Source organism: Hirundo rustica, chromosome W (assembly GCF_015227805.2).
Source record: "Hirundo rustica isolate bHirRus1 chromosome W, bHirRus1.pri.v3, whole genome shotgun sequence".
Taxonomy (NCBI): Eukaryota; Metazoa; Chordata; class Aves; order Passeriformes; family Hirundinidae; genus Hirundo; species Hirundo rustica.
The window spans coordinates 8,389,697-8,402,859 of NC_053487.1; the positions used below are offsets into that span (position 1 = coordinate 8,389,697).

The 13,163-nt window shown below is 45.3% G+C and overlaps 1 protein-coding gene across 1 annotated transcript in view; it reads left to right on the forward strand.

Annotated features, from left to right (window-relative positions):
• LOC120764838 (transcription factor RFX3-like) overlaps positions 1–13,163 on the forward strand; it is a 278,652-nt gene that overhangs the window by 184,773 nt on the left and 80,716 nt on the right. Inside the window, exon 8 of the mRNA XM_040088916.2 lies at positions 7,505–7,626. Coding sequence (XP_039944850.1) covers positions 7,505–7,626 — 122 coding nt within the window. The remainder of the gene's footprint in view (positions 1–7,504; positions 7,627–13,163) is intronic.

Consider the following 13,163-nt stretch of genomic DNA (forward strand, 5'->3'; position numbering starts at 1 on the left):
ACTACAAAATTGTAATTCTGACTTTCCTCAGTACCTCCTGCCCCACGTTGGGCACCAAAATATATGTGCTGGCTTGAAGGCAAAACTTGCGAGAGACTCCAAGTCAGAAAAAACAATTTAATAGGAGAGGAAAAAAAGTAAAATAAAATAAAACACATGCAATGGTACAAAAGATCACTGACAGAGTCAGAATACAACCTGAAACCGTGGTGGTAGCAGTCCAGATGAAGTGGTCTTGTTGAAGCAGTGTTCTTGCAGAAAGGTCTGGTAGCTCTGGCCCTCTGGGAATCCAGTGGGTAAGGCTGCCTGTGCTGTCCCAAGGCCCAGATTATATCCAGGTGGGAATGCTTGGCTCCTCCCCCTGGGCGGAGCATCTCACAATGGACTGATATCATTTTATCAGTTTTGTAATGGGTCCTTGATTGCCTATTAAACAGAGATAGCTCCTGGGGAGAGTTATCTATGAGTCATGCAGGACGGCATTGATGGGCCATTAACAGAAGATAGTCTGGAGGGAGGGGGCACGGGAAACAGTGGTGCACAACTTAGTTTCAACATTTCATGTAGATGGTGATAGAATACATACTTTGGGCACATTTTACATTGTAACCTAGGACACCTGTATACCTGTGTCAATAGCAAGGGGGGAAAAGATGAGTCTGGAATGAAGGCATGAGCCTGGGAAAGGAGGAAGTGTATTTTAATATTTGTCTTTTTGCTTTCTGCTACCTGAATTAGTAATTGCACTTTTATTTTAATTGGTGATAAGTTTACCTAATTTTACCTAAATTGAGTCTGTTTTGCTGCAACGATGATTTGTAAGCAATCTCCTGTCATTATCTTGGCTTGCAATCTTTCTTTCTCCTGTTCTTCCTATTTTCTCCATCTGACCCACTGGGGCAGGGAGAGTAAGAGTGGCTGAGTGGGAATTTCATTGTTAGCCTTGGCTAAACCACCACAAGTGTTAATATATCTAAAGACCTGCTAGAGGCATGCTTGTGTACAGTGTCTGACATGGCCCTGAATTCAGGATCTGAGATTTCAGAAATGAATTTCAGTTGAGTGGCAACAACCATTGAGCTGATTCAAAGGTTTCTGAGTCACAGTTGTGGTCAACATGATCTATGGGAGTACTACTTCTGTATTCCAATAAGAAATTTTAAAATAGTAAATGTAAACTACAGATGACTGTTGCTAACAGTCCCATCTCCCATTTGAGACAGTAGCTTGGACACAACAGACACAGATTGAGCCATTTAAAGCACCTTTGTGCTGGAATTGAAGAAATGCACAGGTAAGGACTTGCCTCATCTATATAGGTAATAGCCCTGACTTTCAACTGGAGCTGCTGTATGGCTCAGACTTCCAAATGGAAGTCTGGTTTGTATTTGACATAGTGGTGCTAGATGGTTTATGGGAAGTGTCTTGGTTTGAAAGACAGGTATCTGCTAAGGAAGGCAGGAGCCTCCCTTGGAATGGAAAATATGACCCCTCCCCTCCGAATTATTATAATTTTGAAATTAAGGGGCTTTCAGGCAAAGATATGAGAAAAGGAATAACAGTTCTTTACTAGTATGTGTATGTATAATGAGGCAAACAACAACAATAGTAACAACAACAAAGAACAGAAAATCCAATAAACAGTCTCTTCCCGCTCTTTAAGCACTTTCCCTTTTGGTGTAGTTATGGCTGCAGTCAGCAGGGGCGCTGGTGGCTCCCCAGCCAGGCAGGACAGGTGGCGATGATTCCCCTGTGGCTGCAGGGGGCGCTGTGGCGCGAGTTTCGGCCTTCTCCCTCTCACATGGATGAGGGGTGGTGTGGGGACAGCTGCCACCCTTGGGCATAAAACAAAACAAAACAGATCAAAAACCCCAAAAATGGGATGGGATAATAAACCATCCCCAAGACAGGAAGGAAATACCAGGATATTTAAATAATTGAATCACAGAATCACAGAATGGTTGAGGTTGGAAGGGACCTCTGGAGGTCATCTTGTCCAACCCCCCTGCTCAGGAAGGACCACCTAGACCAGTTGATCAGGACTATGTCCAGATGGCTTTTAAATATCTCCAAAGAGGGAGACTCTACCACATCCCTAGGAAACTTGTTCCAGTGCTCAATCACTGGATATTTCCTGATGTCCAGAAGGAATCTCCTATGTTTCAGCTTGTACCTATGGCCTCTTTTGTTTTCACTGTCCACCACTGAAAAAAGCTTGGCTCTATCTTCTTTGTATCTTCCCTTCTGAGATTCATATACATGAGTAAGATCCCTCTGAGCCTTCTCTCCAGTCGAGTCCCAGCTCTCTCAGTCTTTCCTCATAAAAGAGATGCCTCAGTTCCTTAATCATCTTGATGACCCTTTGAGTATCTCCAGTATGTCCATGTCTCTCTTGTACTGGGGAGCTCAGAACTGGACACAGTACACCTGGTGTGGCCTCACCAGTGCTTAGTAAAGGGGAATGATCATGCCTCTTCACCTGTTGTAAATGCTTTGCTGAATGCAGACAAGCGTACTATTGGTCGTCTTTGCAGCAAGGGCACAATGCTTGTTCATGTTCAACTTGATGTCCATGAGGACCCCCAGGTGCTTTCCTGGAAGCAGCACAACCCTTTGTAATATCAGCCACTCTTCCCAGTTTTGGTGCTGTCTGCAAAGTTGCTGAGGGCACACTGCTTGATCATACAGATCATTAATGAAAATGTTAAACTGGACTGGACCCAGTATTGACCCTTGAGGTACACTGCTAGTCACTACACTTTTTGCCACTGATCATCATTCTTTGGGCCTAGCCATTGTGGTAGGTTGACCTTGGCTGACTGCCAATTGCCCACCAAGTTGCTCAGTATAACAAGAAAGAAAAATACCACAAAATGCTCATGGGTCAAGATAAGGACAGGGAGATCATTCAGCAATTGTTGTCACAGGCAGAACAGACTCAACTTGGGGAAATTAATTCAATTTATTGCAAATCAAAATTGGATAATGAGAAATAAAAATAAGTCTAAAAAAACATTCCTCTCAATTCTTGCTTCTTTGCAGGCTCAACTTCACTCCCAACTCTTCTAAGTCCTCCCCCTCCCAGCAGCACAGAGGGATGGGGAAAGGGAGTTGCAGTTGCATAATGCATTATCTCTGCCTCTCTTTTCTCCTCACCTGCTTCAGTGTGGGATCCTTTGCACAAGAGACAGCCCTTCATGAACTTCAGTGTGGGTCCTTCCTATAGACTGCAGTTCCTCATGAACTCCAGCATGGGTTCTTTCCATGGGGTGGAATCCTTCAGGAACAGACTGCTCCAGCATGGGTCTCCCATAAGGTCACAGGTCCTGCCAAAAAACCTGCTCCAGTGTGGGCTCTCCATGGGCTGCAGCTTCTTTCAGGGCACATCTACCTGTTCTGGTTAGGGTTCCTCACAGGCTGCAGGTGGATCTCTGCATCCCCATGGATCTCCATGGGCTGCAAGGGGACAGCTGCTTCATCATGGTCTTCACTATAGGCTGCAGAGAAATCTGTTCTGGCACCTGGAGCACCTCCTCCCCCTCCTTTTCTGATCCTTGGTGTCTGCAGAATTTTGTCTCACATATTCTCACTCCTGTCTCCCAGCTACTGTTGTGCAGCATTTTTTACTCTTTTTAAAATATGTTATCACTGAGGCACTACTAGTGTCTGATTGGCTCAGGCTTTGGCCAGTGGTGGGTCCATCTTGGAGCTGGCTGAAACTGGCTCTTTCTGACATGGGGACAGCTTTTGCTGTCTCCTCTCAGAAGCTACCTCTGCAGACCCCCACTACCAAGACTTTGCCACATAAACCCAAAATAGCCATTCAGCCAATTCTCTCTCAGTGTCTGCTCATCCAGCCCATATTTCATCAACCTTTCCCCTGATCTACCAGGCCAGTCATTTCATTGTAGAAGTTTATCAATTTAGTGAAGTGCAAACTCCTTTCGGTGAATCCATGCTGACTACTCCCAATTGCCATCTTCTCCTTCATGTGTTTTTAAATGGTTCCTAGGTTTAGCTGCATCATCAACTTCTCAGGAACAAGGTGTGGCTAACTGGCCTATAAAAGCTGTTGAAACTGTTTGACTCCTATAATGTCACCTGTAATAATGCCAGAATTAAGACTTTTCCCCAAGATAAAGCACATTGGAGCAAGTGGTAAGATAATCCTGGCTCCTAGCATATAGATTTTTTTTGTGTATGTGAAAGTTCTTTTTAAACCCTAGAAACTCAAAGGACTGTTACTTTTATGCATTCAAGGCACTTTGGATTCTACTTGAAGAGATGAAAAATTTGTGAAATAATAAATTTTGTAGAAAGTAGTGGAACTATGTGAACATACTGATTTTGATTTAAAAATAGAAATTGATCTTCTGCCAGATATTTTTAAAGTATAATGAGAATAAAGTTAAAAATTCTTTAAAAATTAGGTTTTTGAATTGCAAATAGATCTATCAAGTGATGAGAAGTTTATCCATAAGAGTTCAGTGTTACTGTTGACCAGGGTAGGGAAAAGGTAGGGGAAAATACTGGAGCTAACTGCAAATACAATAATAGGCTACAGAGCTACAAATATATTTGTAAAGAATATAGAGAATATACAAAAGAAAAAAGGCAAAAAAAATTCAGTATCACTGTGATACTAGAGATTAAACTTTAGTCTTCTTAAAGTTGATTACAGTTGTAAAATTTATTTCTGCAGGCCTGGGATTTTATCCTGAGCCTTTACAATAACTTAACTTCATATAAAAGTCATAGAAATTTAGATGATGACAAAAGTTTTTGTTTTCAAGTATTATCATTCCTACAGTTATCATACTCTATGTTAATAGGGCCAAGAGGTGTCTTTTGGAAAAGTATACTTCTTGTTGTTGTGGTTTGACACTGGCCAAGTGCCAGGCACTCACAGAAGTTGTTCGCTTACTCTCTTCTGCTATGGTTGGGTAGAGGAGAGGGAAAAAAATTAACAAACAGCTCATGAGTTAAGGACTGGGAGAAAAAAAGACTTTAATGGCAAAACAAGTTCAAATTTAAAGGTATAAAGTAAATTTATTATTAACAGAGACAGAGGAGGATAATGAGAAGTAAAATAAGCCTTTAAAATACATTTTCCCCCCCCCCCAGCCTCTCCATCCTTCCCACTGACAGCACAGGAAGACAGGGTGTGGGGGCTCTGGTCAGTTCACCATTCAAGATCTTTTTCCATTTGCTCAGGGAGAGGAGTCTTTTTTCTGCTATGCCATGAGGTCCCTCCCACGGGCAAAATAGTTGTCCCAAAACTGTTGTGGCGTGGATCATTTGTCCACGGGGTGCAGTCTTTTAAGGCTAGGCTGCTCGAGTTTGGAAGCAAGGTCTCTCTCTCTCTATCTCTGGAAACAGGGGCCCTCTCTCTTTCTTCGGGTCTCCCACTAGACCACAGGTTTCTCTAACATCCACCCATTCTGGCATGAGCACTTTTCCCACAAGTTGCGAGTGGATCTCTGCATTCCCCCGTAGACTTCATGCATTACAAGGGGGACAGTTTGTTTTACCATAGTCCTCACCATGGCCCGCAGAGGAATCTCGGCTCCAAGGCTGGAAGCACCTCCTCCCCCTCTTTCTTTTCCACTGACCTTGGTGCCACCATGTTGTTTTCCCTCACATGTCCTCAATTCCTCCTCTTCTCTGACTAGAAGGAAAACTGCTGCTTGTAGGTATCATTGTCAACAAGTTCCACCAATTCAAAGATTCTTGCAAGATCCCACAGCGCTGAGAAGTTGATCTTGTCTAGGTTCCACATCAGGGAATTGCTCGTCATGCTTCTGCTGCTGGCCAGATGGCCCCGCTGCCATCGTGCAGACAGTGGCAGCTGCTGCGGTGCTATTTAACGCCTCTCTTCATACGGGGCACCAGGAAGGGGAAGCTGCTACCATCACCCCTGCCCTTTTCACCCGCAGTGCGGTTGGCAAGGGCCAGCCAGGCAGGCAAGGTTCACTGCGGGCCACACTGGGGATGGCGCCAGACACAGCAGCAGCCGTGATGCCTCCCCGTCCCTGGGGAAAAACTGCACATGTGCTGTTCTGATTTTCTTCTTAAATATGTCATCACAGAGGCATTACCGACCTCTCTGATTGGGCCAGCAGCATGTCCATCTTCAGAGCCATCAGAGATTGGCTCTGTTGGACATGGTGGGAGCTTCTAGCAGCTTCTCACAGAAGCTACACCTGTGGTCCCCCCCGCCGACACCAAAAAACCAGGCCATGCCAAATCAACACACTTGTATATCACATGTTCTATGTTATTGTATAGTTAAGTATGTGTCTAGAATGACCAGAACCTTGGATGCTTGCTTCTTATGGGAACTTTCTCATAAACTAAAATCTAAATAGTTACATAGGACATTCCTATTATCTGTTTAATAAGATCAAAATGGGAACATGCTCACATCTGACTCAACTGCTTCTTAAGAGGAGCATTTTCAGAGTGGAATTGCTGATGTTTCTAAAGTTAAAACAAAGCTTTACAATCTGCAATTTCAGACTTGAGCAACAGTTCACATGCATTGCTTTCTGCATTGAGGTTTCTTTAGTTTTCTTCTGGCTACAAGGCTACTTCAGAAGGACAAAGGTTTCAAGTTCTTATCAGTAAGAGCTGTGACAGAATTAATTTTCAGTTGTGTTGAAAATGGCAGGTAGAATTTTCAGCCTGTCAGGGTGATGGTTTTAACATGTGACCACCCTAAACAGGACTCCTATTTGTATCTTTGTCCTTTTTATCCTTTATAAAAGTTTTTGTGAATTAAATGATGAAGAGTTTAGAATAGAACAGAACAGAATAGACTAGAATAGAATAGAATATTTCAGTTGGAAGGGACTTAGAACAATCATCTAGTCCAACTGCCTGACTACTTCAGGGCTGAACAAAAGTTAAAGCATATTATTAAAGACATTGTTCAAATGCCTCTTGAACAGTGACAGACTTGGGACATTGACCACCTCTGTAGGAAGACTGTTCCAGTGTTTGACTACCCTCTCAGTAAAGAAATGCTTCCTAATATCAAGTCTGAACCTCCTCTGCTTCAGCTACTTAGTTTAAGTAGCCTTCTCAGACCTTCTGAGCTTATGAGAAGTTTGTTACACGTTAAAATTATTTAAATTACTTTGTCTTCAAACAAATGAATCACCCTTCTTTAGGTGATTAAACCTTTATTTTTGAGCTACTTGATTCCTGGGAAGACCAGTCCTTTGGAAAAGGAAATATTGTGTTTCTATTTAGTGTAAATGAGCTTTAGATGTTAGTGGTATAGTTTTTAAACCAAATTCCACAAAAAAATTGTTAGTTGTGCTGTAATATCTGCTTTATGAATTTTATGTGTTGCCAATGTTCTACATTTCCTTGCTACAATTATTCTGATGTTACTTTTTTTCTTTTGTGTGACCTAGCAAAACTGTATATTGAGACTCAGAAATCAGGCACTTACAAAAAAGTGACCCTAAAGAATTATTTTGTATTTGATAATTTTTAGGTACAAGCCTGTGCAGAAAGTGGATGGAGTTCCAGATGGTTTCACAGGAAGTGGTCAACAGACAGGCACATCTGCTGAACAAACTATAATTGCCCAAAGTCAACATCATCAACAGTTTTTAGGTATGAAAAGATGTTATACTGTTGTCTCACTGATAACAGAACAAAAAAGATACTTGTAGGACCTATATGTTCTGTATTGCAAGACTTCTGCAGTATTTAATATTCATCATGCAGATATAAAACAAAAAGATGTGCAAAATCTATTTGCACAGTAGATTTAAAATATATTGCAATGCAAGTGTGGTGAAGACTGAGGCAAACTGCTCTGGCAGATGTGCTCTGGAGTCAAGGATCATGCCGAGGGACTGTGGAGAGAGTTCCTGAAGTGGCAAGACCTCAAAATTAGCACTGAAAGGTGCCTCAGCACCCCACCTTCCCTTCCCAGCAGGAAGCACTGAAGCTCTGACCCAGAGGCAGCTCTGACTCAGTGTGAGTGAGCTCAGGAGTGATGAGGTCCACTCCCCACCCTGTAACACCACGGACATTTAATGTACGGGGCTAAACTGAGGTTCCTTTACTCTGGGTAGGTGCAAAGGAGAAATACCGACCAGATATTCTCAAGAGGTAAAAATCTCACAAAGGGTTACTGGCAAAAAATAGAAAATCAAAGAACTTTGGCAAAAGATTTAGTACAACATAAAACACTTATCACAACATTGACTTAGCCCATTCAACTTAGCAACCTTTAAACCCATTTGATGTTACGTTCCATGAAAAGAAAGTTAGAAGAAGAAGAAAGGGAGAAAGACAGGAAAGATATAGCAAGTCATATAGCTACCAACTCATGGGTTCCAGAGATGTAACAGATAGGAAACTCCAAGATGAAGGTAAGGTTAAAGAACAACATGCTTGCCTTGTGGTCAGCCTTCTTAAACCCATAGGCCTTCGTGGGCCTTCCTAGCAGCTGGGACTTCGGGTTGCTCAGTGTCTTGGTTTGAAAAGACAGGTGTCTGCTAGGGAGAGGCAGGCCTCCCTAGGAATGAGGAATTCAAATCCTTCCCTACGTGTTATTATAATTTGGAAGATTAAAAAAAAAAAACAATTTTTTCAGTCAGAGCTATGGGGAAAGGAATAACAGTCTTTTACTAGTAACTATAACAGGACAGCCAACAACAACAGCAATTATAATAATAGTAACACAGAACTAAGAACCCCAAGGGGCAAATGGTGGAAACTCCGGCGCTGATGGCTGGAAGCGGTGGATTGTCCTCGGCAGGCGGGGGGGTGCCCTGGCAGGCGAAGTGAGCAGTGCTGGAGAACCCGCAGTGGCTGGACCTGGGCTGACCCAAAATTTAGCAGGGCAGCGAAGAAACTCTGAATTCCTGGGCGCTCCAACAGATGATAGAATTCCCAGGACCAGACTCCTCCATTAACCGTGGACTCCACGCAGCTACCCGTCACCCGACCGTCCTCCCCGGAAAACCGAGAGCAGATGAGTCCACTACCCTCAGCTCTCGGAAGCCTTTTTCCTCCTCCACAACTAAGTGATCAACTTCCTTTGTCCGGGTTGAGCACCCTTTAACTATCAGTATTTAGTCTCCTAGCAACTTATGGGGGGGAAAAATTCTACAGGAAAACTTAACCCTCAACATTATCCACCCCGATTTTTTTCACATATGTCCTGGTTTGGGGGCAAATTTGGGAGAAAACTCCTGTAGAGGATCCCTCTGGGAAGCAAACCCAAGTGGCCCCTCCCTCCAACTGGTCTGGTAAAAAAAAAAAACAACCCTCTTTGGAGAAAAGTGGAAAAAACTATTTTACTAAACAAATGAAGTGCATACAAGTATAAAGAATGAATAGTATGAAACAATAAAACCTCTCCTTCTGAAGTGAGATGGCAAATTGAGAAAGTCCTTGACGTGGGTGTAGCTTGGCTCTCTCTCTCAGTGCCTCTCCTCAGTCCCAGTCTCTCCGGCACTGCTGGAAAATGCCGAGGTCCAGGCCCCCGTGGGCCGCAGGTGCAGCCCCCAGTGCTCCCCTGGGTTTTCAGTCCAGAGCAGGTTTAAACAGTTCCAAGAAAAAGGAAAAAAAACCAGTCCAGGGAACTTCTCTGCCCTAGCTAGCTGAAACTAACTAAAAGCAAAAGAAATCTCTGTCCTGCAGTCTCTCCAAGCCTCCGCCAGACACCCCATCCGCAGAAGAATGTGAAGGAGTCAGGCAGTTTTCTCAAAACAAACTCCGCGCTTCTCCTTGCTCTTAGAACCAGTCTTAAAGGCACAGGACTCAATATACAGCACAAACAGAACAGACGATTGGGGATAGAAGCATCATAAAGTTACCCTAGGACACCATACCAACATATTATATTGAATTTAAACCTTTAAATAATATACATATATATACATGTGAATATAAATGCAGACACAGTCACAGTGTTCACCGAAAAACAAGGTCCCCTTGAGGTATGCAGCGGGTCTCTCTATCCTTTCGCATCACCCACCATGTGCAGCCAGGTCCCTGAGCAAAAACAACCCCAGGAGTGGGATTGTCTTTGCTGGAGGCAGAATTAATCCAAACAGTTTTTCCCAGCATTCCTCTCATGTGTACTACTGGAACCTTATCTCCATCTCTTGTTCTCAGGGGCTCAGATTGGGCGGGGCCTGCTCGGTTGGTGGAACCTCGAATGTTCACTAACCAGGTAGCCTTTGCTAAATTAATCTCCCAGTTCTTGAAAGTCCCCCCACCCAGTGCCTTTAAAGTGGTTTTAAGCAGGCCATTGCATCGTTCAACTTTCCCGGCTGCTGGCGCATGATAAGGAATATGGTACACCCACTCAATGCCATGTTCTCTAGCCCAGGTGTTTATAAGGCTGTTCTTGAAATGAGTCCCGTTGTCAGACTCAGTGCTCTCAGGGGTATTATGTCTCCACAGGATTTGTTTTTAAGGCCCAGGATGGTGTTCCGGGCAGTAGCGTGAGGCGCAGGGTAGGTGTCCAACCATCTAGTGGTGGCTTCCACCATGGTCAGCACATAGCGCTTGCCTTGGCGGGTTTGGGGAAGGGTGATGTAGTCAATCTGCCAGGCCTCCCCATACTTATACTTGGACTATCGCCCGCCATACTATAGCGGCTTCACCCGCTTGGCCTGCTTGATTGCAGCACACGTCTCACAGTCATGGATAACCTGAGAAATACTGTCCATGGTTAGATCCACCCCTCGGTCTCGTGCCCACTTATAGGTGGCATCTCTGCCCTGATGGCCTGAGGCATCATGGGCCTATTGAGCTAGGAACAACTCTCCCTTGTGTTGCCAATCTAAGTCTATCTTTGACACCTCTATCTTTGCAGGTTGATCTACCTGCTCGTTGTTTTGGTGCTCCTCATTAGCCCGACTCTTGGGGACATGGGCATCTACATGACGGACTTTGACAGGTAGCTTCTCTACCCGAGTGGCAATGTCCTTCCACTCATCTGCAGCCCAGATTGGCTTTCCCCTATGCTGCCAATTGGCCTTTTTCCACCTGTCCAGCCAGCCCCACAGAGCATTGGCTACCATCCACAAATCAGTGTAGAGGTAGAGCTTTGGCCACCTCTCTCTTTCAGCAATGTCCAGGGCCAGTTGAACAGCTTTGAGTTCAGCAAGTTGGCTTGACCCACCTTCTCCTTCAGTGGCTTGTGCAACCTGTCGTGTGGGGCTCCATAGGGCTGCTTTCCACTTCTGGTTCATCCCTACGATGCGGCAGGAACCGTCAGTGAAAAGAGCATAGCGTGTTTCTTCTGCTGGCAGTTGGTTGTATGGTGGACCCTCTTCGGCACGTGTCACTTGTTCCTGCTCCTCTTCATCTGTGTGACCAAAGTTTTCACCTTCCGGCCAGTTTGTAATTATCTCCAAAATCTCAGGGCGATTCAGGTTTTTAATGCGGGCTCGCTGAGTGATGAGGGCAATCCATTTGCTCTACGTGGCGTTGGTGGCATCATGGGTAGAGGGACCTTTTCCTTTAAACATCCACCCCAGCACCGTTAGTCGAGGTGTCAGCAGGAGTTGTGCTTCTGTGCCAATCACCTCTGAGGCAGCTTGAACTCCTTCATAGGCGGCCAAGATTTCCTTCTCTGTGGGAGTGTACTTGGCTTCGGACCCCCTGTAGCTTCGGCTCCAGAATCCCAGTGGTCAGCCCTGAGTCTCCCCAGGCACCTTCTGCCAAAGGCGCCAGGACAGGCCATTGTTCCCAGCTGCTGAGTAGAGCATGTTCTTCACATCTGGTCCCGTCCTGACTGGGCCAAGGGCTACTGCATGAGCGATCTCCTGCTTGATCTGGGCAAAGGCTTGTTGCTGTTCAGGGCCCCAGTGGAAATCGTTTTTCTTGCGGGTGACTAGGTAGAGAGGGCTCACAATCTGGCTGTACTCAGGAATGTGCATTCTTCAGAATCCTATAGCGCCTAGAAAAGCTTGTGTTTCCTTCTTGCTGGTCGGTGGGGACATTGCAGTGATCTTATTGATGACCGCAGTGGGAATCTGCTGCCGTCCATCTTGCCACTTTACTCCCAGGAACTGGATCTCTCGGGCAGGTCCCTTGACCTTGCTCTGCTTGATGGCAAAACTGGCTTCCTGGAGAATTTGGATGATCTTCTCTCCTTTCTCAAACACTTCCATTGCCGTGTTCCCCCACACAATGATGTCATCGATATACTGTAGGTGCTCCGGAGCCTCACCCTTTTCCAGTGCAGCCTGGATCAGTCCATGGCAGATGGTGGGGCTGTGTTTCCACCCCTGGGGCAGTCGATTCCAGGTGTACTGCACGCCCCTCCAGGTGAAAGCAAACTGAGGCCTGCATTCTGCAGCCAGAGGAATGGAGAAAAAGGCATTAGCAATGTTAATTGTGGCATACCATTTTGCTGCCTTGGACTCCAGCTCGTACTGGAGTTCCAGCATGTCCGTCACAGCAGCACTCAAAGGTGGAGTCACTTTGTTCAAGGCACGGTAGTCCACAGTCAATCTCCATTCTCTGTCAGACTTGCGCACAGGCCAGATGAGGCTGTTGAAGGGTGAGTGAGTTTTGCTGACCACCCCTTGGGTCTCCAGCTCACGGATCATCTTGTGGATGGGAATCACGGCATCTCGATTTGTCTGATACTGTCAGCGGTGCACTGTTGAGGTGGCAACTGAAACTCGTTGCTCTTCTACCTTTATGAGTCCTACTGCAGATGGGTTCTCTGACAGTCCTGGCAAGCTATTCAATTTCTTAATGCCCTCTGCCTCCACAGCTGCTATTCTAAAAGCCCACCTGAGTCCCTTAGAGTCTTTGTAATTACCATTCCGGAGGAAGTCTATGCCCAAAATACATGGGGCCCCTGAGCCAGTCACAGTTGGATGTTTCTGCCACTCCTTCCTGGTCAGGCTCACCTCGGCTTCCAACAGAGTCAATTCCTGTGATCCCCCCGTCACCCCAGCAATGGAAATAGGTTCTGTCCCCATATATTCTGATGGTATCAGTGTACACTGCGAACCAGTATCAACTAAAGCTTCATATTTCTGTGGCTCTTATGTGCCAGGCCATTGGATCCACACCGTCCAATAGACCCGGTTTTCCCGTGCCTCTCCCTGGCTAGAGGCAGGGCCCCTCTAGCACTGGTCATTATTCCCTTCCTGGGCATACGTTAC